Genomic DNA, 25,837 nt, shown 5'->3' with positions numbered 1-25,837 from the left:
ATTCCCCCCTCCCCTGAAAAAAAACGGGGAGGAAACATCCCCCCCCCCCGTGGCTTCAGAATTGCTGGAAATTTTACATCTCTAATTATAATCATCACCATTATTCATATTAATTAGTCACTTTGCTCACAAAAGCGATTCAAGGTGACTTACAACACTACATAGAAAAATTCCTTCAGTAGCACCTTAAAGACCAACTAAGTTTTTATTTTGGTATGAGCTTTTGTGTGCATGCACACTTCTTCATATACACTGGAAACGGAAGTGTCAGACCCTTATATATATATACAGAGGGTGGTGGGGGTGGGTGGGAATGGGTGATGGGCTGATGGGAGTGGTAAACCTGTGGATGGCTGTTAACGGCTGCTGATGGCTGCAATTAGTCCTGGGGGGGGGAAACAAGGGCTGAGGCGCTAAAGAAAGCTTGATCATGCATAATGAGATAAGAATCTGATGTCTCTGTTCATCCCAGGTGGCTCCATGGTTTTAAGCTTGGTAATTAGTTCCAATTCAGCAACTTCTCTTTCCAGTCTGTTCCTGAAATTTCTCTGTAATAAAACAGCTGCTTTGAGATCTTGTATAGACTCAGACCAACACGGCTACCTACCTGTAACTAACACTACATAAACATCAATACCACTCACAACCATCAAACTGATGGAACGTATAAAACACATCTGTACGAAAACAAGGAAACTGCCTCGCTAGAAGAGCCCACAAGTACTTAAAAGCCCCTCAGGTTGACTGTCATCATAACCCTTGGTGAAATGGGAACCTAAAATAGGTAAAGATGGCGCCTGGCGAGTCTCCCTGGGGAGAGGATTCCACAAGCACCACTTGAGCCACCACTTTGGGCCTCAGATGACTCTTGCAAGGTCTGGGTGCAAGTCCATGGAGCAATATATACCAAATAAAAGAGGCCTCCATTTCCAAAAGTAGGCTATGGACTCCATAGCCTACTTTTGGAACTCCCAGCCGCTTTAGATGAACTCTCTGAAAAATAACAACAGTTAGAATGGACTCCGATATCTGTGTATCCTCCTTTTCCTTCTCTGATTAATCTGGACGATTCAAATACGTGTATTCCTTTGTTATCTTGTGATTTCATATATAAACGTCTATCGGATAAAATCAATAAAATAATTATCTATGTCTTGATTATACCTGCTGCAGCTGATGAGAGAGTCACATGTTCCCCATGCCAGAAGCAGGGGAAGGAGGCTAGAGGGAAGAGCTTGGGTGGGGTGTAAACCTTGAGAGGTCAAACATGCATAGAAGTGGGGCACACTTGGAAAGGACTCGGTTTGATCCGAAATAGCCGATCCAAACTCGAGATTCTTTCAGGTATTGTCTCATTTGAACATATGAAAAGCACACATCTTTTTACAGTCGCGGGACCTCTCTTCTCAGGTGATTTCACAAAATAAGGGCATCTTTAATTTTTTTCTTATTATGATTTCAACCAGGATCTTTGAAACGTTTGCAGTTCCTCCCTTTTTAATGCCGCCTGCCTTTTAGAATTTATAAGTATGGCAACCCCTTTATAAGCCGCCTTCTCTCTCGGTCTTGGAAAAGGGTGGGATATAAATATGATACTAGAGGTGATGATAAAACTGCTTTTGAAATCGGATCCTGCTTGGAGCACCTGGGAGCACCGCTGGCCTGATTCTGCAGCCGGGTTTCTCCCTCCTGCTTCAGAGCCGGAGACCATCCGGGCGCCTCTCCTCCCTCTCTGCCCGGAGCAGCCAAGAGGCTCCTGCCGCGCGGCTCCGAAGCGGTTAATAGAGGCGACAGAGCTTAGATTCCTAGAGCGGAAGGGAAGACTGGCGAGAGAGGAGCTTCCGGTTCCCCGGGGATATTTTGGACCTGGCGGCGGCTGTCCTCCCTTGAAACGGGTAACTGGGGGGAGTCGGCCTGTCCAGAGGCGGAAGGGGGGGGCAGGAGAGAGGGAGGGGCACACCGGGAGGAAGAGGCGCAAAAGGGATGGAGCCACGTCCCTCCTGGGGGGGAACTAAGAGGTGAGAGGGAAATGTCGTCTTCTCCTGGGAGGGGAAGCGGGACGCCCAAGCGACGCTGCTTGCTGGCCTTCACCGTCCTCTGGCCCCATCCTGCGGCCTTTTCTCACGCTCCTCTCTCCAGAGAAACCAGAAGTATCGCCCAGTAAAGGAAGGAAGGAAGGAAGGAAGGAAGGAAGGAAGGAAGGAAGGAAGGAAGGAAGGAAATGGGGAGGAATGGCAGGGAGTAAACAGGGAGTCAGGAGAGTCTCCTGCCAGCCAGGGATGAGCAAGAGGAATTATTATTATGGTTTTGTTCATTCATACCCCGACCATTTAACTGGGTTTCCCCAGCCACTCTGGGCGATTCTCAACAGAATATTAAAAACGCAATAAAACATCAGACATTAAAAACTGATGCCTTCAGATGTCTTCTGAAAGTCAGACAGTTGTTTCTTTCTTTGACATCTGATGGGAGGGTGTTCCACAGGGGGCCGCCACTACCTAGAAGGCCCTCTGCCTGATTCCCTGTAATTTGGCTTCTCGCAACTAGGGAACCTCCAGAAGGCCCTCAGAGCTGGACCTCAGTGTCCGGACAGAACGAAGGGGGTGGAGACGTTCTTTGAGATATACTAAGCTGAGGCCATTTAGGGCTTTAATGGTCAGCACCCACACTTTGACTTGTGCTCAGAAACTTACTGGGAGCCAATGTAGGTTTTTCAGGTCTTATGTGGTCTTGGCGGCCGCTCCCACTTACCAGTCTAGCTGCTGCATACTGGATTAGTTCTAGTTTCCAAGTCACCTTCAAAGGTATCCCCCTATAGAGTTCAGAAGGAGATGCAGACTATGGCAGGAGACGATCCTCCTCAGTTAGGTCTCTGGCCTTTGTATCAAAGGCCATACGTCCACTGCAAATTAAACCACGAGAAAACTTTTAAACACAGCATAAAACTGCTCCTCTGCAAAATGTATGTACTAAAAATAGATCATTAAAAATGTGGACCCCATAGGATATAACTGGCCATCTGCAGCTGTAGTAATTTTATGTTATTTTCAAGGTTTCTGAACACCTGATCAAAATGTATTTTGTAATTTAAATCTTTGTTGGAAGCCACCCAGGGTGGCAGGAGAAACCCAGCCAGATGGGCGGGGGACAAAAATGTTGTTGTTGTTGTTGTTGTTATTAAAAGGTCTCCCAAGTGGCACAGTGATCAAATGGTAGCTAGAACACAACTAAAATTCGCAAACCAATTTAGAAACCATTATGCATAAAGCCATCATTGAAAAATATCATCCCTCTCTACTTCCCATTTTGCCTGCTGGACAGCATGTTTGGTCTTTGCACACCTGAGAAAGGGGAGGAAGGAGGGAGTATGGTGTGGGACTCATTTTCCGCAGTCTTAAATTTAGTTATCCAGATTTTCACGTCTTATTAACAAACAAACAAACACTGAAGGTAAAATCTCCAGTTGCCTCATCTATCATTGGAGGGGGAGCAGAGGGGAGATGGTTTCCATACCTTGTCTTTGAATGTCTTTACGGAAGGCATTTTTTTTGTCCTTCCAGGGATCAGTGAGCTTTGAGGAGGTGTCCTTGCATTTCACTGAGGACAACTGGGCCCTACAGAAAGCTCTGTACAAGGAAGTCATGGCGGAGGTTTGTGAAATGGTGACCTCTCAGGGTAAGGATCCTTTTCTCCTTCATCAATAGATATGATAGGTATGGATTCCTCAGTGGCTCGGAGAGCCTTCCATCAGCTCGCTAAAGGACATACCTGTATTTCTGCAATACCTGCAATACCTGTATTTCTCCCAAGTTAAAGGCAAGAAGCCTGGCAGAAAATAAATACAGTATTGTTTTTCTGCTACAATTAGCCAGTGATGGCTTCTGGGTTGCCTCTCTTGGGGAGACTATTCTTTAGGTGGGGAGCCAGATGATGAATGCAGGCTCTAGGTGGATTCATGAGAAGCAGTCATTTTGCTGCATAGGTCAAAATCAGCACCTTGAGTTGAAGACAGTCACCCAGAAAAGGTTCCATATGCTCAGAGCATCTTGCACTGGTCAGCACTCTGTAGTTTCTGAACCATCTTCTAAAGCAGCCTGAAGTATAATGCATTGTAGCAATCTAGCTTGGAGAATGGTAGGGAAAGCATACTAAAAACAATCTCCTCTGTTGGGGATCCTCATTTGTGGGATACTTGGTTATTCCTCCTAGGAGAGAGAGATACAGCTAAATTGTTGTTGTGGGTTTCTATTGATGTATTGGTTTGTTTGTTGCATTTACAGTGGTACCTCGGTTTAAGTACACAATTGGTTCCGGAAGTCTGTATTTAACCTGAAGCGTTCTTAACCTGAAGTGACCTTTCCCATTGAAAGTAATGGAAAGTGGATTAATCTGTTCCAGACGGGTCCGTGGAGTACTTAAACTGAAAGTAATCAAACTGAAATGTACTTAAACCGAGGTATGACTGTATAGGAAAAGTTAGGTAAAGGGACCCCTGACCATTAAGTCCAGCCGTGACCGACTCTGGGGTTGTGGTGCTCATCTCGCTTTACTGGCGAAGGGAGCTGGCGTACAGCTTCCAGGACATGTGGCCAGCATGACTAAGCCACTTCTGGCAAACCAGAGCAGCGCACAGAAACGCCGTTTACCTTCTCGCCGGAGCAGTACCTATATATCTACTTGCACTTTGACGTGCTTTCGAACTACTAGGTGGGCAGGAGCAGGGACCGAGCAACGGGAGCATACCCTGTTGAACCCCTGACCTTCTGATTGGCAAGCCCTAGTTTCTGTGGTTTAGATATTAATAATTATTGGTTAAATGGTGGTGCTTTTTTAAAACCAGGTATAACACCTTTTATGTAAAATGTCTTTGGGGTGATGTTTCACCCTCCAATAGTCTTAACATAGTGCCAGGCTTTGAATTTTTATAATGAAATAGCTACATCAACCTTACTTTTTTAATTTTTATTCCATCAGGAGATGTTTGGGGGATCCTGGATGAGGAGGAACCATCAGAAGTCTGGCCAGAAAGAGCCGAGGAACAAGAGAAGGAAAGGAAATTGGGGATTCAAGATGGAGCCAACAAACAAGAGGGGAGAGAAACAGTGAAGCCAAGGGATAAACACAGTGCTTCTCAAGTAGATGAAAATCAGATTAACAGAGTGGGGGGGAAACATGAATGTACTATGTGCGGAAAAAGATTCCGTAGACGCTCAAATCTTACTATACATAAAAGAGTACACTCAGGTGAAAAACCTTACAAATGCATGGAGTGTGGAACGAACTTCAATCAGAATAGCCAACTTACTAGACATCAAAGAACTCATACAGGGGAGAAACCATATAAATGCATGGAGTGTGGAAAGAGCTACACTATGAGCTACACCCTTAAGGTGCACCATAGAACTCACACAGGGGATAAGCCATATAAGTGCTTTGAGTGTGGAGAAAGCTTCAAGTACAGCAATTCCCTTAACATGCATCATAGAATTCACACTGGGGAAAAGCCATATAAGTGCATTGAGCGTGGAGAAAGCTTCAGTTGCAGTGCTCACCTTAAAAGACATCAGAGACCACATACAGAGAACAAACTGCATGAATGCCAGGAGTGTGGAAAGAGGTTTGGTCAACGTAGCCACCTTACTGTGCATCGAAGAATTCATACAGGGGAGAAACCATATAAATGTTTGGATTGTGGAGTGAGTTTCTGTTACAGTAGTGCTTTTGCTAAACATCAAAGAACTCACACAGGGGAAAAACCATATAAATGCATAGAGTGTGGAGAGAGCTTCACTTACAGAACCAGCTTTACTAAACATCAGAAAACTCATACAGGGGAGAAACCATATAAAAGTATTGAGTGTAGAGAAAGCTTCAGTTGCAGTACTCGCCTTAAAAGACATCAGACACCTTGTACAGGGAACAAACTGCATGAATGCCAGGAGTGTGGAAAGAGGTTTGGTCAAAGTAGCCACCTTACTGTACATCGAAGAATTCATACAGGGGAGAAACCGTATAAATGCATGGAGTGTGGTAAGAGCTTCAATTACAGAACCAGCTTTACTAAACATCAGAAAACTCATACAGGGGAGAAACCATATAAATGTTTGGAATGTAGTAAAAGCTTCAGTGACTCTAGCACCTTTCATGCACATAAGAGAATTCACACAGGGGACAAACCATATAAATGCATTAAGTGTGGAAAGAGCTTCAGTTACAGACACAACTTAACTAGACACCAGATAACTCATACAGGGGAGAAACCTTCTAAATGCTGGGAGTGTGGAAAGAGTTTCTGTGACAGTAGTACCCTTACTAAACATCAAAGAACTCACACAGGGGAAAAACCATTTAAATGTATGGAGTGTGGAAAGAGCTTCAGTCAGAGTGCCTCCCTTAATGTGCATCGAAGAATTCATACAGGGGAGAAACCGTATCAATGTTTGGAATGTGGAAAAAGCTTCAGTGACAATAGCACCTTTCATAAACATAAGAGAATTCACATGGGACAAACCATATAAATGTTTGGATTGTGGAAAGAGCTACAGCCACAGTAACCACCTTTCTCAACACCGGATAACTCATTCAGGAGACTAACCCTATGAAAGTTGATGTGTGGAAAGAGCCTCAGTTACAGTGGTTTCTTTACTGTGCATGAAAGAACTTGTACAGGGGACAACCCATGTACTTTTGTGTCTGGCGCCTGGCTAATTTCAAACACTGCCCCACATTGGTATTTAATTAAAATAAGACATGAACTTGAGAATTTTCTCTGATTTACCAATCTGTTCATTTAGTCAAGCATTTATGACTTTTGTTTTCAGACTATGTGCTCAGAATATTTAGAGGGATGCTATAAAAAATTCTTGCAGAACAGCATCTTTGTGTATGCCGTAACTAAGCAGATCTATACCAATATGCTTTCTCTATTCTGAACCAAGTTTATCCTTGATTTGTTATGTAATATACCTGATGCGGATGATCAAGTGAAAGTCACATATTTGTTGTCTGGTTTGAGAAATTTGTGAACGACAAAGTTGGGAGATTTGCAGTTGCAACAGCTGTCTAGTGCAACGCGCACACACACACACAGTTGCAACAGCTGTCTAGTGATAAGTCGCCAGTAGCCAGGTGCAAAATGTGTCTGGCGCCTGGCTAATTTGAAACACTGCCCCACATTGGTATTTAATTAAAATAAGACATGAACTTGAGAATTTTCTTTCTGATTTACCAATCTCTTCGTTTTATCAAGCATTTGTGGCTCTTTTTTTCAGACTATGTACTCAGAATATTTCAAGCAGGCATCCCCAAACTGCGGCCCTCCAGATGTTTTGGCCTACAACTCCCATGATCCCTAGCTAAGAGGATCAGTGGTCAGGGATGATGGGAATTGTAGTCCAAAACATCTGGAGGGCCAAAGTTTGGGGATGCCTGATTTAGAGGGACGTTATAAAAAATTCTTGCAGAACCAGAACGGCATCTTTGTGTATGCCGTAACTAAGCAGTAGAACTCTACCAATATGCTTTTCTATTTTGAACCAAGTTTGATTTGAACCAAGTTTTTTTTTAACCATCTTTGATTTGTTATGTAAGATACCTGATGCGGATAATAAACTGCCCAGGAGGACTCCACTGCTGAGAGTGCCTGCAGGTCCTGTCCCTGCCTCTCACCACCTGGCCAGGGCGGGGCCTGACAGGCCTCATAAGGACAGTAGATCCCTGACAGGCCTCATAAGGACACCGGATAACTCATTCAGGGGAGTAATCCTATGAAAGTTGATGTGTGGAAAGAGCTTCAGTTACAGTGGTTACTGTGCATGAAAGAACTGGTACAGGGGACAAACCATATACATTTTTGCAGTGTGGAAAGAGCTTCAGTTGCAACAGCTGTCTAGTGATAAGTCGCCAGTAGCCAGGTGCAAAATGTGTCTGGCGCCTGGCTAATTTTGAACACTGCCCCACATTGGTATTTAATTAAAATAAGAAAGACTTATCAAACTTCAAGAAAGAAAATTCCACCTAAACAGGAAGAACTTCCTGACAGTAAGAGCTGTTCGACAGTGGAATTTGCTACCAAGGAGTGTGGTGGAGTCTTCTTCTTTGGAGGTCTTTAAGCAGAGGCTTGACAGCCATATGTCAAGAATGCTTTGATGGTGTTTCCTGCTTGGCAGGGGGTTGGACTGGATGGCCCTTGTGGTCTCTTCCAACTCTATGATTCTATGATTCTAAGACATGAACTTGAGAATTTTCTCTCCGATTTACCAATCTGTTCATTTAGTCAAGCATTTATGACTTGTTTTCAGACTATGTGCTCAGAATATTTAGAGGGATGCTATAAAAAATTCTTGCAGAACAGCATCTTTGTGTATGCCGTAACTAAGCAGCAGATCTCTACCAATATGCTTTCTCTATTCTGAACCAAGTTTATCCTTGATTTGTTATGTAATATACCTGATGCAGATGATCAAGTGAAAGTCACATATTTGTTGTCTGGTTTGAGAAATTTGTGAAAGACAAAGTTGTGAGATTTGCAGTTGCTGCTCCAAAATTGAGAATGTTCATTGTGGAAAATTTGGTGGGCTGTAAAGATTTAATTGGGAATGAAATCTAAAAACTTATTTGTATTAGTGTGTGTAGTATAGGCTGATACTGTATTTGAATGCTGTATTTATGTTTATATTGCATATGACCATAATGGTTCAAACAACAATACAGTGGTACCTCTACTTACGAATGACCCTACTTACGAAATATTCTACTTACGAGTAAAAAAAATTGGGGCCCACTTACGAATTTCTTCGACATCCGAAGGACCCTCACCGCCGCCGCCAGCGCTCCCGCCACCCCTGCTGGGCCAAATCGGCCCTCGTCACCACCGCGCTCAGCTGCCTCCCACTGGATCCGGCCCTTGCTGCCGCTAGCGCTCCCGAATCGCGCCTCACCGCCGCTGCACACAGCCGGCTCCCTTGCCGCCGCTAGCGCTCCCGAATCGCGCCTCACCGCCGCTGCGCGCAGCCGGCTCCCTTGCCGCCGCTAGCGCTCCCGCCACCCCTGCTGGGCCGAATTGGGCCCTCATTGCTGCTGCGCTTAGCCGGCTCCCGCCGGATCCGGCCCTTGCAGCCGCCAGTGTTCCCGCCACCCCTGCTGAGCCGTATCGCGTCCCGCCTCGACTGCGCTCAGCTGGCTCCCACTGGCTCCGGCCCTTGCCGCCCCCAGCGCTCCCACCACCCCCGCTGGGCTGAATCGGGCCCTCTCTGCCCCCATGCTCAGCCGGCTCCTGCCGGATCTGGCCCTTGCTGCCACCGCCTGCACTCCCTGCACTGAAAGGTAATGTTGCTGTGCAGTTAAAGTGCACTTTAAAGTCTTTTTTCTAGGCTCCAGAACGAATTAATCCGTTTCCAATGCATTCCTATGGGAAATCGTGATTTGACTTACGAATTTTTCTACATATGAATGTGCATTCGGAACGGATTAAATTCGTAAGTAGAGGTACCACTGTAAACATATACAGCTTGTAGGCTTTTGCAGATACAGTTATGTACAGATAGATGGACTGTATAGGCAAAAGCAAGTAACAAGAAAATGGTATTTCGCATGCCTTAGTGTGTTAGGTGATTGGTCACTGCCTTAGAATTCTGCAATTGGCTGTGTACCCCCAAACAGCAGAGGAGCTATGACACTTGTGTAGTAGTAGTAGTAGTAATTAATTCATTACTTATACCCTCTCCTCTGGCTGGGCCTCCCCAGCAACTCTGGGCGGCTCCCAACATAATATTAAAAACATAATAAAACATCAAACGTTTATTTCATTGACATTTGAAGGGAGGGCATTCCATAGGACGGGCACCACTACTGAGAAGGCCCTCTACCTGCTTCCCTGTATCCTCACTTTTTGCAGTGAGGGAACCACCAGAAGGCCCTCAGAGCTGGACCTCAGTGTCCAGGCTGAACAATGGGGGTGGAGATGCTCCTGCAGGTATACTGGGCTAAGGCCGTTTAGGGCTTTAAAGGTCAGCACTAACACTTTGAATTGTGCTTGGAAACGTAGTGGGAGCCAATGTAGGTCTTTCAGGACTGGTGTTGTATGGTCTCAGCCGTCAGTCCCAGCTATATTTTTGTTTGTGGGGAAAAAAATCCTGTGATAGGAGGATAGTAAATCCTCTGTGTCCTCAATAAATATTTTTTGATTCCGTTACCTGGTTTTATTTTGATCTCCGGTCAGGAACTCCTTCATGAATTTCCACATCATGTGTGCTGCTCTAAGCCAGGAAACACAATACAGTCATAACCTTGGTTTGCTACCGCAATCCATTACGCGGAGCCGGTTGCTCCCTAATGCACACTTCTGTGTGTGCGCGCTTCTGCGCACATGTGCGCTGCGCAGATCGCTTCTGCGCATCCGAGCGCCGTGGAACCCGGATGTAAACACTTCCAGGTCCGTGGTGGTCGGAAACCGAAGTGGTCACAAATGGAGGCGGTCGCAAACTGAGGTATGACTATATTGTTTCTCCAAACAGCTCTCTATATTGGACCAACAGGCCAAATCCTACGCCAAATGATAAATGGACATAAATCTGACATCAGGAATCACAAGACAGAGAAACCAGTAGGAGAACACTTCAATCTCCCACGACATTCTATACAAGATCTCAAAGTAGCTGTCTTATTACAAAAGAATTTCAGAAATAGACTGGAAAGAGAAGTTACTGAATTGCAACTTATTACCAATCTTAAAACCATGGAGAGACCTGGTCTGAATAAAGACATTGGATTCTTAACTCCTTATACATGATAAAGCTATCTATAGCCATCTCACCCCTTGCTTTTTCCTGTAAGACCAATTGCAGCCGTTAACAGTCGTCAAGAGGTTTACGCTCCGTCAGAGCGCTGGAGCCTCTCACCGATTGGCTACAAAGTCACAGAAGGGAGAGGAGCAGAACTTTGAGAGGGAGGATAAAAAAAGCCATTTCTGAGGGAGATAGATAGATAGGGCTATGGGTCAGGTTAAGAGTTGGGGTTTTATTTGAGAATATAGGGATGTATTTGAGAAGAGATAGGGCTAGGGAGGCGGGTGGCGCTGTGGTCTAAACTACAGAGCCTAGGGCTTGCCAATCAGAAGGTCGGCGGTTTGAATCCCCGCGACGGGGTGAGCTCCCGTTGCTCTGTCCCAGCTCCTGCCAACCTAGAAGTTCGAAAGCACATCAAATGCAAGTAGATAGATACCGCTCCAAGGGGGAAGGTAAATGGCGTTTCTGTGCGCTGCTCTGGTTTCGCCAGAAGAGGCTTTGTCATGCTGGCCACATGACCTGCAAGCTGTACGCCGGCTCCCTCGGCCAATAGTGCGAGATGAGCGCTGCAACCCCAGAGCCGTCCACGACTGGACCCTAATGGTCAGGAGTCCCTTTATCTAGGGCTAAGGATCAGGTTATAAATGGGGCATGATTTGATAAGATAGGGCTGCATTTGAGAAGAGATAGGGCTAAGGATCAGGTTAAGACAGGGGCCCTCAAACTACGGTCAGCAGGCCGGACCCGGCCCACCAGGGTCCTAAATCCGGTCCCCCCTGCTGCTGTTTGGTCTACGGCTTCTGGCGCTGCGGGGGCCTGAGGCTTGACGTGGAGATGGCGGAGCGGGAAACGGCAGCAGCAGTAGTCAGGAGGCATTGCGCTTTGGCGTCCCTCACGGCTCAGTCGCCACCCCTCCAGGTCTCCCGCTTCCCCACCACTCTCCTTCCCGTCTCACAAGCCGCGCAGCCCCCGCCCAACGCCTTTGCAACCTGCCACTGTTGGAGGAGTTCGGATTGTTGTTAATAAAAGCTTGGCGTCTCTTCCCCCCCATCTCTCTGCACACCCGCGCCTGGAGAGATCCCTGAAGGGCTGCAGGTTGGCGAGGGTGGGCAGGTGCCACCCAGCGCTACCATTCTAATCTCTGGGGTGGTGGCAGAAGCCGGGGTGGGAGTGAGGTGGGGTGGAACCATCTATTTCCAGCCCCTGCAGGTTTCAAAGCAGAGAAGCCTTTTGAAAAGTGTAGCTGGCTCCTGAATTTGACACACACACACACTCTGCTTTCTCCCTTCCTAAGCCCCTCTCTCTCATCTTCCTCTCACTTTCCCGGCTTACCCTTTCACTGCCATTCCCACTGCTCCCACGTTTTGCAGTTTTTTGGGGTGGGGAAGAGAGAAATGCCTGCCTGTGATTATTTAGCTTTTAGCTTGTATCATCCCTAGGTGCAAATCAGATGTCTACTTTCTTAGATTTATGGAGAGGGGGGAAAGATCGCTCGGTCTAGGAGACTTGAAAAGGAATCCTAGGTTTGCACTCATAAGCTCTACAACAGCATATTCCATCCATGAATGATTTTATCCTGACCAACATAAATTAGCAGGCCCATATTTCCTACTGAAATACCTACAAGTTTGTGTTCGTTAAAATCATTCTTCATTTTAAATATTGTATTGTTTTCCCCCATCCTGCTTGCCCCTTCGCAGGGCAGGAGGAGGAGCCTCCGGGGCCGCCACCGCATGGGATCCTCTGAGCGTGTGCAGAGCGCAGACCAAGCAAAGCAGGAAGGGCATCCCCGGGCACAGCCGCCTGCGCAGGAAGAGGTGGGGTCCAGGTGGGACAGAGAAGGGCCCTTTGCAGCAACGGTGCCCTTTCTGCAGACATGTGGAGAGAGTCATCAGCATCTTCCAGAGAGAGAAGCCTCTTCCAGGCTCTCATAGGCAAGTATTGGGGCTCCTAGGGGGCCCTGCAGCTGGGGAGGGAAGGCTCCTTGACTTACTGGGACATCAAGGGAAATCGAGCCTTTTCAGCGCAGACAGACATCACTTGACGCTCATGGAAACTGAATTGTGTTGTGACGCAGGGTTGGTGATTTCAGCTCTCTTGACATAACATGCTGGAGGCAGTTCTCTAGTAAACACTTCTTTATTAAAGCAAACAAGACTGAGCTCTGAGAAGAGGAAAGCTATATTTATAGGGACAGGGGACTAGCTAGAAAGGGATACATTTTGGAGGGAACAATATCAGGCAATCACAGGGCTGCCTTTTGGAGGAAACCAATAAGACAGAGGATCCAACTACAGCAGCTCAAAGGAACCAGTAGTAGCTGTACCTTCTGGAACCAAAAGGCAGTTACTTTACCCTAATGCAAATACTGTACAGACAATAGTAATACAGATATAAAATCCTTTGACTCGATACACAACAAATTGCATTTGCTGTCTCACTTAATTTTGCAGTGGCAAGTTCCTGTGTCGTAGACAAACTTGGCCACCTCTCCCCCTAACCCTAGATCCTTTAAGTTTAAAAGGCACAGTTTCCACTTTCTATATCCCAAGTTGGAAAACTCCACCTTTCCCTCCCATTTAGCCAATTCCTAATCCACATTGTTTGAACTGCAAGTCATTAGCCGTAACAGGTAATGTCCATAGGAATTCATTCATTTGTTCCCCTTCAAAATATAGTCCGGCCCCCAACAGTGTCAACACTGGCCCCCTGTTTAAAAAGTTTGAGGACCCCTGGCTTAGAGAGTGGGTAAGTGAGGGAAGGTGCCCCTCATGAACCAAGGTATTAATGGGTGAAGGAAGCTGTATGGTGTTAAAAGTATTTTGTGGCAGAGAGCAGGCAGAATCAGAGGCAGAAGAGGAGGCTGGAGAGGGGAGGGGCCAAGAGGCAGAGATCAGTCAGGCTGGTGAATAAGTTAGGGGGTCTCCCCCTCCTGCTCTGACCAGCTCCCCCCCCCCTTGATCACTCAGAATTTGCAAAGGGATGAAGAGAGCGGAGCACAGGCAGATAAGGCGAAGAATTATCAGGTTGCTTGGGAGAGGAGGAGACTTAGGGAGCCTGTGGGAAATAGCTGAATGCTTCCCCATGAAAGAAGAAGCAAATCCTGGCTTATAGAAAGCCAGCATGTCAGGGAACAGGTGAAGACAGAACCTTTTCCCCTGGAATTTTTGGCAACTGCCTAGAGGGCAAATCCTATGCTAGGGGTTATTAGGTACCTAAGAATGACCAGCCAGGTGCAGAGTGGCTAGGACAACCCAGTCAGATGGATGGGGTACAATACATAAATGATTAGTATTAGTACCAGTTACAGGTAGGTAGCCGTGTTGGTCTGACGCAGTCAAAACAAAATAAAATAACCCTTCCAGTAGCACCTTAGAGACCAACTAAGTTTGTTGTAAAGGACCCCTGACCATTAGGTCCAGTCGTGACCGACTCTGGGGTTGCGCGCTCATCTCGCATTATTGGCCGAGGGAGCCGGCGTATAGCTTCCAGGTCATGTGGCCAGCATGACAAAGCTGCTTCTGGCAAACCAGAGCAGCACATGGAAACACCGTTTACCTTCCCGCTGTAGCGGTTCCTATTTATCTACTTGCATTTTGACATGCTTTCGAACTGCTAGGTTGGCAGGAGCTGGGACCAAGCAACGGGAGCTCACCCCGTCGCAGGGATTCGAACCGCCGACCTTCTGATCAGCAAGCCCTAGGCTCAGTGGTTTAACCACAGCGCCATGTCATAGGTATGAGCTATCTGAAGAAGTGTGCATGCACACGAAAGCTCATACCTATGACAAACTTAGTTGGTCTCTAAGGTGCTACTGGAAGGATTTTTTTATTTAGTATTAGTACCGTATTAGTAGGGGACCCAGGTGGCGCTGTGGGTTAAACCACAGAGTCTAAGGCTTGCTGATCAGAAGGTCGGCGGTTCGAATCCCTGCAACAGGGTGAGCTCCCGTTGCTCGGTCCCAGCTCCTGCCCACCTAGCAGTTCGAAAGCACATCAAAGTGCAAGTAGATAAATAGGGACCGCTCCGGCAGGAAGGTAAACGGCGTTTGCGTGCGCTGCTCTGGTTCGCCAGAAGCAGCTTTGTCATGCTGGCCACATGACCCGGAAACTGTCTGCGGACAAACGCCGGCTCCCTCGGTCTATAGAGCGAGATGAGCGCCGCAACCCAGAGTCGGACACGACTGGACCTGATAGTCAGGGGCCCCTTTACCATATTAAAGTATTTGCTTCCACTGCCTGAAGTGTCTGCCTCAGTCTGCCTCATGGACTGTAGAGTTATTCTTAGGTTCCTAATACAGTAACCCCTAGCATAGGATTTGCCCTTTTCACAGTTGCCACAAATTTAAATTCCAGGGACCAGGGGAGAAAGGTTTTTGTTTTCCCCTGTTGCCTGGCATGCTAGCTTTCTATAAGCAAGGAGTTGCTGCATCTTTCATGGGGAGGCATTCAGCTACTTTGCACGCACCTGAAATGACCCGCTTTCCCTGCGCTCTCTTTCTCTCTCTCTCTGATGCCAAGAGGAGGCAGCTCCGTCCCTATTTGCTCTTCAATGGTTAACAGCAGCAACAGCATCTGAGCCCACATTCCTAGAGCAGAAGGAAAGATTGCAAAGAGGAGGAGATTGGGGGAGGGGGGGAAGAGAGAGAGAGAGGGAATGCGCCCTTTTCCTCTCCCGCAAACCTGAAAGAAAAAAAATGCAAAGTGTTCCATGTGAGTTTATTCTTGCTTTTGCAGAGATGCTGAAGGCGGCCTCAGGGAGGGAAATGCAAGATTAAGGGAAATCCTGCAATCTCTTCCCCTAACTGAATTATTAGGCTCATGATTGAAGCGATGTGCTCCCTGCACTGAGAAATCCAGATAGGTTAATCAGTCCGCAGGTAAGCACCCATCAATTATCTCCCCCTACCTACAACTGCTTCTCGTTTCCTGTGCTGGGGACCTTATTCACTAGTAACCTGCAATCATTTCCTTACACTGCGCAAATTAAGGCTGCCACTCCCCCCCCCCCCGCTGCTCCTGTGCTACTGCTCATCTCTCTCTTTGCTCCTGTGCCTTCAAAAGACTCCTGAAAGGCAGAAACGAAGCTTTCCCACAAATGGAAAGGGGGCTGGGCTGCGGAGGCTCTCATGCCACATTGCCAGGTACCGGGTGGTGAATGTTAAACTGTTAAACTGCACAGGAGCAAGGCCAGGGGGGAAACAAAGACGTTGGCAACCCTAATCAATTTTACTTGCTCAAGAAAGCCAGCCAATGGAAGGCGGAATTGAAAGGAGGAAGCCAATTACGAGGCAGTGTCACAATGGCCAACCAGGCACCTCTGGGAATCTTGCAAGCAGCACCTGAGTTCGAGAGCTGTCTGCCCACCTGCAGTTCCCAGCAAGTTGGACCCTGACGCATCACTGCAGTGGAGGTGGAATGTAGCTGTTGTGGCAAGCAGCCGTTGATAGCTGTCTCCTCTATGAATCTGTCCAATCGTATTTTAACGCCATCCAAGTTTGTGGCCGTCACTGCTTCTTGTGGAAGAGAGTTCCATAGTTTAATAATGTGCCCTGTGAACAAGGCCTTCCATTTGTCTTGTCCTGAATCTTCCAACCTTCAACTTCACTATATGAGCTTGAATTCAGGCAAAAACCGTTCCTCTTTAACCAGGCCTTTGGTTGATCGTCATCCAATGCCCTTTTTGAAAGTGTTGGGTGGCAGCGGCTATTGGGTTGGTTTTTTTTATATTTTGATTGTGTATTTTGTGATTTTATATTGCAATTTTATCCTGTGACTGACTGCCCTGAGACCTGTGGGTATATGGGCGGTATGCAAATTTAATAAGCAAATAAAATAATAATATGAAATCCTACTTTAAATATGCACACCCTGCATAATTTTATGTACCTCTGTTGTGTGTGTGTCTGCCTCCCTTCCGCACTTATCCTTTTTCGTAAGTAAAAAAAGTCACAAATGTTGTAATCTTTCCTCATAAGGATCATTTCCATTGCTCATTTCCGAACCATTTCCCTCAACTCTCCTTTGAGGTGAAAGTTGCAAATAGTTTGACCCTTTTCATTTTCCCTCATAGGTAGTGGAATGGCATCCGAAATGTTTTCCAGACCCTCTCCCCTTTGCACTGGGATGGAGGCAGGTGCTGTGGAGTCACCTCAGGTAGGATCATAGAATCATAGAGTTGGAGGAGACCTCAAGGGCCATCCAGTCCAACCCCCTGCCGAGCAGGAAACACCATCAAAGCATTCCTGGCAGATGGCTGCCAAGCCTCTGCTTAAAGACCTCCAAAGAAGGAGACTCCACCACACTCCTTGGTAGCAAATTCCACTGCCGAACAGCTCTTACTGTCAGGAAGTTCTTCCTAATGTTTAGGTGGAATCTTTTTTCTTGTAGCTTGAATCCATTGCTCCGTGCCTGGAGCAGTAGAAAGCAACCTTTCACCCTCTTCTATATGACATCCTTTTATAGAGATACTCTTTATTGATATATTTATTGATATATATATACACTGGTGTCTCAGTTTTCAAGCATCTCGGAAGCCAAACATTTAGGTTTTCGAACGCCGAAAACCTGGAAGTAAATGCTTCCGTTTTCGAACACACCTCGGAAGTCAAATGGCTTCCACTGCGTTCCCACCCCCCACCCCCAAAAATTCTCCTTTGACTTTGCCGACAGCCCATTGCGCCTCGGTTGTCAAAAGTTTCAGAAGTTGAACGGTCTTCTGGAACAGATTACGTCTGACAGCCAAGGTACCACTGTACAGTCTTACCTTGGATCTCAAACGGCTTGGCTCCTGAACAAATCGGCCCCTGAACAATCGAAACTCGGAAGTGAGTGTTCTGGTTTTCGAACGTTCTTTTGGAAGTCGAATGTCCAACGGGGCTTCCGCGGCTTCCAATTGGCCGCAGGAGCTTCCTGCAGCCAATTGGAAGCCGTGCTTTGGTTTCCGAACATTTTGGAAGTAAAACGGACTTCTGGAATGGATTCCCTTCGACTTCCAAGGTACGACTGTATATATTATCCTGCTTTTCAGCCAAATAAAGATCTCTGAATAGCCTACAGATCAATGAAAACAATAAGGCTTTCCCCCTCAAGTTTGCAGTACGGTATTAAAAATATTATTGATCATATTGTATTTTTAGACTGCCCTTCAGCTGAAGTTTCCAAGGCGGTGTCCAAAAATCCCTTCAAATCATTAGTGAGGGAGAAGCACTTTTCACACCCTGCCTGTGAATATTGATGAGGGAAGGACATTTATTTTTATTTCCCAGGGACCAGTGACTTTTGAGGAGGTGGCCCTCTATTTCACTAAGGAGGAATGGGCCCTGATGCAGCCCAGCCAGAGAGTTCTGTACAGGGAGGTGATGCTGGAGATTCTTGGGATGGTGACCACCTTAGGTAAGTATCCCTTTGGCCTTTATTTAGAGATGCTGAAGGTACTTGCCCAACAAGTAACCTCCATCTCTGGGAGACATGTCTCGCCCTTACAGAAGCCATGCCAGTTCTGCATGAGCAAGGCTTGTTCTTCTGTGTGCTTTGCAATGTTGGGCAGGATTCATCTGACAAGACCCATAAGATGAAGCCCTGTGCATGGACTTCTGCTTGTGAATCAGGGCTTCTGTGGTGGCTGGTGTCAGTTTGCATTTCTCAGTGCAGAAAGTATTGATCTGATGTGTAGAGATCTTTCCTATTCTAATTCATTCATAGAATCATAGAGTTGGAAGAGTCCACAAGGGCCATCCAGTCCAACCCCCTGCCAAGCAGGAAACACCATCAAAGCATTCTTGACATACGCCTGTCAAGCCTCTGCTTAAAGACCTCCAAAGAAGGAGACTCCATCACACTCCTTGGCAGCAAATTCCACTGCCTAACAGCTCTTACTGTCAGGAAGTTCTTCCTAATGTTTAAGAATCTTCTTTCTTGTACTTGTACTGTACTTTGAATCCATTACTCCGTGTCCGCTTCTCTGGAGCAGCAGAAAACAACCTTTCTCCCTCCTCTATATGACATCCTTCTATATATTTGAACATGGCTATCATATCACCCCTTAACCTTCTCTTCTCCAGGCTAAACATACCCAGCTCCCTAAGCCATTCCTCATAAGGCATCATTTCCAGGCCTTTGACCATTTTGGTTGCCCTCCTATGGACACGTTCCAGGTTGTCAGTATCCTTCTTGAACATTCAAGAGGGTTCTGGAAGCTTCTCTGTGTAAAAGAAGGTTTATGATGTTTGGGTTATTCCTTCAGAGAAGCCGAGTACAGCTGGCTTAAACCGGTTCTGTTATCTCTTTGAGCGGTGTGATTTGCTCTCGGCTTGCTCTGTGACGCTTGGTAAGAGGCAGATTCCTGAGCTCCTGGTCTAGACTCTAGAGCAGTGTTTCCCAACCTTGTGCCTCCAGCTGTTTTCGGACTACAATTCCCATCATTCCTGACCACTGGTCTTGCTAGCTAGGGATGATGGGAATTGTAGTCTCAAAACATCTGGAGGCACAAGGTTGGAAAACACTGCTCTAGAGCAACAGAGCTTCTGCTTTGCGTGCAGAAGGCCCCAGGTTTAATCGCTGGCATCTCCAGGTAAGACTGGGAATATCCCAATTCCAGCTCTAGAGAACTGCTGCTAGTCAGTGTAAACAATGCTGCGCAAAATGGGTCAGTGGTGTGTGACTCAATATAAGGCATTCTTAGGTTCTACCTCTCTTTTAAATCGGAACCAGTGAAGGTCCTGTGTGAGTGCTTGGAGGCGGTTGGAGGATGGATGGCGGTTAATGGATTGAGGTTGAATCCTGACAAGACAGAAGTACTGTTTTGGGGGGGCAAGAGCCGGGCGGGTGTGGAGGACTCCCTGGTCCTGAATGGGGTAACTCTGCCCCTGAAGGACCAGGTGCACAGCCTGGTAGTCATTTTGAACTCACAGCTTTCCATGGAGGCACAGGTTAATTCTGTGTCCAGGGCAGCTGTCTACCAGCTCCATCTGGTACGCAGGCTGAGACCCTACCTGCCCGCGGACTGTCTCGCCAGAGCGGTGCATGCTCTAGTTATCTCCCGCTTGGACTACTGCAATGCACTCTATGTGGGGCTCCCTTTGAAGGTGACCCAGAAACTACAACTAATCCAGAATGTGGCAGCTAGACTGGTGACTGGGGGTGGCCGCCGAGACCATATAACACTGCGGTTCCCTCACTGCGAGAAGCAAAGCTACAGGGAACCAGGCAGAGGGCCTTCTCGGTAGTGGCACCCGCCCTGTGGAACGCCCTCCCATCAGATGTCAAAGAGATAAACAACTACCTGACATTTAGAAGGCATCTGAAGGCAGCCTTGCTTAGGGAAGTTTTTAATGTGTGACATTTTAATGTATTTTAAATCTTTGTTGGAAGCCACCTAGAGTGGCTGGTGAAACCCAGCCAAATGGGCGGGGGACAAATAATTTATTATTATTATTATTATTATTATTATTATTATTATTATTATTATATTCATGAGAAGCAGTCATTGAGCTACACAGGTCAAAATCATCACCTTGAGTTGAAGACAGTCACCCAGAAAAGGTTCCATATGCTCAGAGCATCTTGTACCAGTTAGCATTCTCATTTCTGAACTGTCTTCTAAAGCAGCCCAAAATTTCATGCATTGTGGCAATCTAGTGTGGAGAAAACATCTGAAGGCAGCCTTATTTAGGGAAGTATTTTAAATCTTTGTTGGAAGCCGCCCAGAGTGGCTGGGGAAACCCAGCCAGATGGGCGGGGTACAAATAAATTATTATTATTATTATTATTATTATTATTATTATTATTATTATTTGATTCATACAGAGATAAAAACAGACAGCCCCTCCCCCAGCTGCTTCCCTCCCTACTCTCTCTTTGGAAGAGGGTTAAGAAATTACAATTGTCTTTTCATGCTCTGGTATTCCCTTAATAGCCTTCTCGGATCAGGTTCCGGTTTCCGCCTGCAGGAATGGCGGACCTGTTTTCCATCTCTCTGACCTTTGTAAGGAATTTGGCGGTTGCTAGGGGAGTAAATGGCAACCCCCTACCCTCTCCGGGGGTTACGGAGAGGGGCCGCTGGCCCGCGATGCCCCCAGACCCACTCCGACTGTTTTTGGAGTGGGGGGAGCTTGGGCTGAGCACTTACAAGGGCCAGGACTCCCGGACGCTAATCTGCATGGCGGGGATTTCCATGGTTAAAGAAGATAATTAGGCTTAAATCTATGGACATACTTCAGAAGGAGGGAAAGAAGCGCTGTTTACTGCTGAGAAATTTATGCTGCCGAGTGAGAGGAGTCAAAGATTGTACTGCATCTGGAAGAAGGATTGATGGGGACGGAGCGATAAGGGGAGTGAGTTTTTATTTTATTTTTTTTCTTCATATTGTTGCCTCGTACCTTCCCGGACGCGATGTCCTGGCTTGTTTGGAGTGAAAGAGAAGCAAAAGACTGTGTGAGTTGAACCTTATAACTGTTGTTACTGAGCATATTTTTTTAAAGATGTGGAGTTGCCGATGAGAAAAGCCCCCTAGTCGGACGGAAGGAGTTCTGAATGCGTTCGGAGGATTTATGAGCTGTGACGCACTTTAAATTGGAGCAGCGACCTGAAGCTAAGTTCAGCTATAGGGCAAGGAGATCCATTAATTTACCAAGAGTCTATGGTTTGATGTTTGGGTCTCCTGCCTGGAAAAGCTGTAAATTCTATAATGATCGTAAATTTTCATGGCCATGAGAGGAAAGCGAAAGTGATTTGAGCTTTTTAAGATGGCGCTACTTCGAATTGCTTCAACGCAACAGGAGCTCCATTAAGAAGATTTATGGGGAGGCTGGACTGATTAACTCACACAGGAGAAAGAACATCTGTGAGACTTTGTTTGATATTTATATCAGCAGCTGGGAAACAATCGTGAAAGTAGAAAACATCTATGTGACTGTAAGGGGAAGATCTGGATTATTATGAACTTGAAGGACGATTTGAACTTTAGAAAAAAGACGGCAGTGGACAGTTGCGAGGAATTCCCAATTTCTTGAAGCATGGGAACCCAAATAAAAAATTCTTTAGATGATTTGGCATAACATTCGGTCTGATTGATATATATATGTGTATAATTTGAAATATTGAATGTGATATAATTGGTTTTAATTGGAAAATTAATAAAAATATTTTTTTTTTAAAAAAAAAAATAGCCTTCTCGGATCAGGCCAGGGGATGTTTTAGCTGAGATTTCTGCACTGAAGGGGGTTGGACTAGATGACCCTTGGGTACCTTCCAACTCTAAGATTCTATGAGTCCAGCCTCCTGTTTTTACAGGGGCAGCCAGATGGCCCAGTGGAAGCCCACGAGCAGAAACTGAACACAAGTGCCCTTTCCCCCTCCTGCCGTTTCCAGAAACTGATGTTCAGAGCCTTCCAAAAATGGAGGCAGAGCCTACTCTTAATCCTGGGAAGTGGATAGTCTTGTCCTCCTACAACAATCAGTTCTGCTTTTCCCTTGATCAGAGGGTTTATCCAGTTTTTTTTCTTATCTTCCAGCAGGTTACGTCTGGGAGAGTGAGAACGAGGGAGCAGAGTTGGATGTGTCGTTGGAAACAGCCAAGGGTCAGTATTGTGGGGAGAACTTGGAGGGTCGAGATGGAGCAAAGAATCAGGAGGAGAAACAAACTCAGACGCAGGGGGAGAAATCTGCCACTTGTCAGTACGGTGACACCCCAAAACAGCACACAACGTGCAGGGGAAAGAGAAGGATCAAGTGTGCCGAGTGTGGGAAAGCCTTCAGTTGCCAGTCAGCATTTAATCTGCACCAGAGAACTCACACGGGAGAAAAGCCTTACAAGTGCCCACAATGCGGAAAGAGCTTCAACAGGCACGACAACCTTGCTTCACATCAGAGAATTCACACCGGAGAGAAACCGTACTCGTGCTCAGTTTGTGGGAAAAGGTTCAGCCACAGTGCAAGCCTTACTTCTCATCAGAGAATCCACACAGGGGAGAAACCGTATAAATGCTTGGAGTGTGGCAAGAGCTTCAGCCGGTGTGACTCCCTTACTTCCCACCAGAGAATCCACGCGGAGGAGAAACCATATAAATGTGCCATTTGCGGAAGGAGCTTCCGTCAGAGCGCAAGTCTCACTTGTCACCAGAGAAACCACACAGGGGAGAAGCCGTACAAATGCCCAGAGTGTGGAAAGAGCTTCAGCTGGGATAAGTCCCTTATTGCACATCAGAGAATTCACACGGGGGAGAAACCGTACAAATGCTTGGAGTGCGGAAAGAGATTTAGGTGGAGCCGGCTTTTTACTGCACATCAACGCATTCATGCTGGAAAGAAACTGTATCCGTGTGCAGACTTTGACGAAAGTTTCTGCCAGAATGCAAATCTGTCTTCCTATCAAAGAATCCACCCGCTGGAAAAGCTGCGCAAGTGCTTCATGTGCGGAAAGAGCTTGAGTCAGGACAGCTCCCTGATTTTGCATCAAGGCTTACACCCGGGAGAGGAAATGTACAGTTGCTCAGAGTGTGACAAGAGTCTATCTTGCAAATCGTATCTTGTTAACCACCACATAATTAATGCTGGCGAGAAACAGTACGAGTGCGGAGGAAGGTGTGGCACGAGCTCAGACCTTGCTTTCCATCAAGCAGTTCACGCAAGGGATAAATTGTATAAATGTCTGGAGTGTGGGAAGAAATTTGGACGGAGCGATCACCTTCGTAAACATCAGATAATCCACGCGAGGCAGCAGCAATAGATGTGCTCACGCAGGCGGAAAATGTTTGGTTTTGGAGTTCTCCACACAACTCCATAGATAGCTAGTTGGGGGAATCTTAAGGAATGTCTGAGCTGTGGGAAAGTATTGATGGAGATCACCTCTCCTTACTGATAGAAGCCTCCAGAGGACATGAGCAGAATCATACAAATGCAAGAGGGAAAAAGAAGCTGTATAATACTGAATCAGATCTTTGGCCCGTTTAGCTCATCAGTGGTGTCTGACAGCGGTTTTCCAGGGCTTCAGGCAGGGGTCCATCTTGGCCCTGGAGAGATCATTGAGGATTGAGCTTGGCAGATGCTCAACCACGTAAGAACACAGGAAGCAGCTTTATTTTGAGCCACACCTTTGGTCTATCTATTTTACCAGAAGCTGGTAAAATGCGGTCTAGACAATGCTACCATTCAGTAGATTTGTAACTGGCTGACGTGACCGAACCCAAAGGGTGCTCATCAATGGCTCCTCCTCCTCATCCTGGAGAGTAGTGACTAGTGGGGTGCCACAGGGTTCGATCTTGGGCCCAGTCTTATTCAACATCTTTATAAACGACTTGGATGATGGGCTTGAGGGCATCCTGAGCAAGTTTGCAGATGACACCAAATTAGGAGGGGTGGCTAATACCCCAGAGGACAGGATCACACTTCAAAATGACCTTAACAGATTAGACAATGAATTTTAACAAGGAGAAATGTAAAGTACTATACTTGGGCCAAAAAAATAAAAGGCACAAATACAGGATGGGAGACACCTGGCTTGAGATCAGTACATGTGAAAAGGATCTAAGAGTCTTGGTAGACCTTATGAGGAACGGCTTAGGGAGCTGGGTATGTTTAGCCTGGAAAAGAGAAGGTTAAGGGGTGATATGATAGCCATGTTCAAATCTATAAAAGGATGTCATATAGAGGAGGGAGAAAGGTTGTTTTCTGCTGCTCCAGAGAAGCGGACACGGAGTAATGGATTCAAACTACAAGAAAGAAGATTCCACCTAAACATTAGGAAGAACTTCCTGACAGTAAGAGCCGTTCGGCAGTGGAATTTGCTACCAAGGAGTGTGGTGGAGTCTCCTTCTTTGGAGGTCTTTAAGCAGAGGCTTAACAGGCATATGTCAAGAATGCTTTGATGGTGTTTCCTGCTTGGCAGGGGGTGGGACTGGATGACCCTTGTGGTCTCTTCCAACTCTATGATTCTATGATTCTATCTAGCTCAGTATTGCCTACACTGACTGTCAGCTGTTCTCCTGGGTTTCAGGCAGAAGAAGAAGAGTTTGGATTTGATATCCCGTTTTATCACTACCCTAAGGAGTCTCAAAGCGGCTAACATTCTCCTTTTCCCTTCCTCCCCCACAACAAACACTCTGTGAGGTGAGTGAGGCTGAGAGACTTCAGAGAAGTGTGACTAGCCCAAGGTCACCCAGCAGCTGCATGTGGAGAAGCAGAGACGCGAACCCGGTTCCCCAGATTACGAGTCTACCGCTCTTAACCATACACCACACTGGCTCTTTCCGAGCCCTGCCTGAAAATGCTGAGGATTGGACATACTTTTGCACACACTATATAGCTCTACCTTTGGCCCTGCGAAACGCCTGCTTTTATATATGTATCGTCATGTCTCTTCCAACAAGAACCTCAAATGAACTTCAGCTCAAAGTACTGTCACAGCCTGGATGTGAGGAGCAGAGCCTTGTTTGTGGTGGTACCACCGCATCAGCTGACCCTTAAGAAATCTATACAGCTTCAGGGGACAACCCCCCCCCCCCCGTGTTTTTCCTTCATTATCTTTTTTTTAATGTTTCTGGTAGTTCTCTGCTGCTTTTTTTCAAAGCTGTTTTAAATTTTTAGTTATGCTTTTAACTTTTTTTCTCGATTCGGTTTCGCTTTAATGGATTTAGGAATGTTGGCATAAGAAAGTCACTAAGAAAGTAGCTCAGGCAAGTTGATATCTTAAGCGTCGCAGTGTGTAAATTTGTAAAAATAAATATTATCTAGTACAATGTTTGCAGTTCTGTGCCTCTCCCTCCCACCCTGTAAAACCACCACCACCGGAAGGCCAGGCCAGCAGAACACCACAAATAAAAATATATAACAAGCACTAAGTAGAGCTAAAAACATTTATAAGGAGCCAGATATCCACACGCCTAATAATTTCAGGGAACAGTTTCTTTCAGCCATCAAATGCCTGGGAGAACAGGAGAGTCTATAAAATGCTCCTAAATGTTGTTGACTTTGACTTGATTTCTTACCTTTTCCCCATATTGAGATCGTAGGAAGAGCCCACAGGATCAGCCCAATGGCCCATTTGGTCCAGTTTCC

General features: G+C 46.4%; 1 protein-coding gene and 1 pseudogene across 3 annotated transcripts; both read left to right on the top strand.

The window, feature by feature from the left end:
- The first annotated feature begins 1,807 nt into the window (after positions 1-1,807).
- LOC118081405 (uncharacterized) lies at positions 1,808-8,475 on the top strand (annotated as a pseudogene). The gene is made up of 3 exons (XR_015948532.1): positions 1,808-1,895; positions 3,561-3,675; positions 4,975-8,475. The product of XR_015948532.1 is annotated as an uncharacterized LOC118081405 (transcript).
- Positions 8,476-15,409: 6,934 nt separating this feature from the next.
- Positions 15,410-25,518, top strand: LOC118081301 (uncharacterized). 2 transcript variants are annotated; one of them, XM_035107757.3, is made up of 4 exons: positions 15,410-15,663; positions 16,857-16,939; positions 18,052-18,178; positions 22,300-25,518. In XM_035107757.3, the coding sequence occupies exons 2-4, from the start codon at positions 16,865-16,867 to the stop codon at positions 23,508-23,510; spliced, it is 1,413 nt and encodes a 470-aa protein (XP_034963648.3). In that variant the 5' UTR covers positions 15,410-15,663; positions 16,857-16,864; the 3' UTR covers positions 23,511-25,518. The 2 variants fall into 2 exon arrangements, with proteins under 2 accessions (XP_034963648.3, XP_034963647.3); XM_035107756.3 differs by having other exon boundaries at positions 22,297-25,518.
- The last annotated feature ends 319 nt before the right edge of the window (positions 25,519-25,837 follow it).

This window comes from Zootoca vivipara, chromosome 2 (genome assembly GCF_965207765.1).
Source record: "Zootoca vivipara chromosome 2, rZooViv2.hap1.1, whole genome shotgun sequence".
NCBI lineage: Eukaryota > Metazoa > Chordata > Lepidosauria > Squamata > Lacertidae > Zootoca > Zootoca vivipara.
Note: the sequence above shows the minus strand (reverse complement) of the source record. Positions and strands in the feature narration are given on the sequence as shown.

Bases quoted from the DNA above. Each gene is read 5' to 3' on its own strand.
- LOC118081301 (XM_035107756.3), top strand. From the start codon at position 16,865: ATGGCATCCGAAATGTTTTCCAGACCCTCTCCCCTTTGCACTGGGATG. The intron at 16,940-18,051 runs GTAGGATCATAG...TTTATTTCCCAG, and splicing joins GTGCTGTGGAGTCACCTCAG to GGACCAGTGACTTTTGAGGA. The intron at 18,179-22,296 runs GTAAGTATCCCT...CTTATCTTCCAG, and splicing joins TGGGATGGTGACCACCTTAG to CAGGTTACGTCTGGGAGAGT.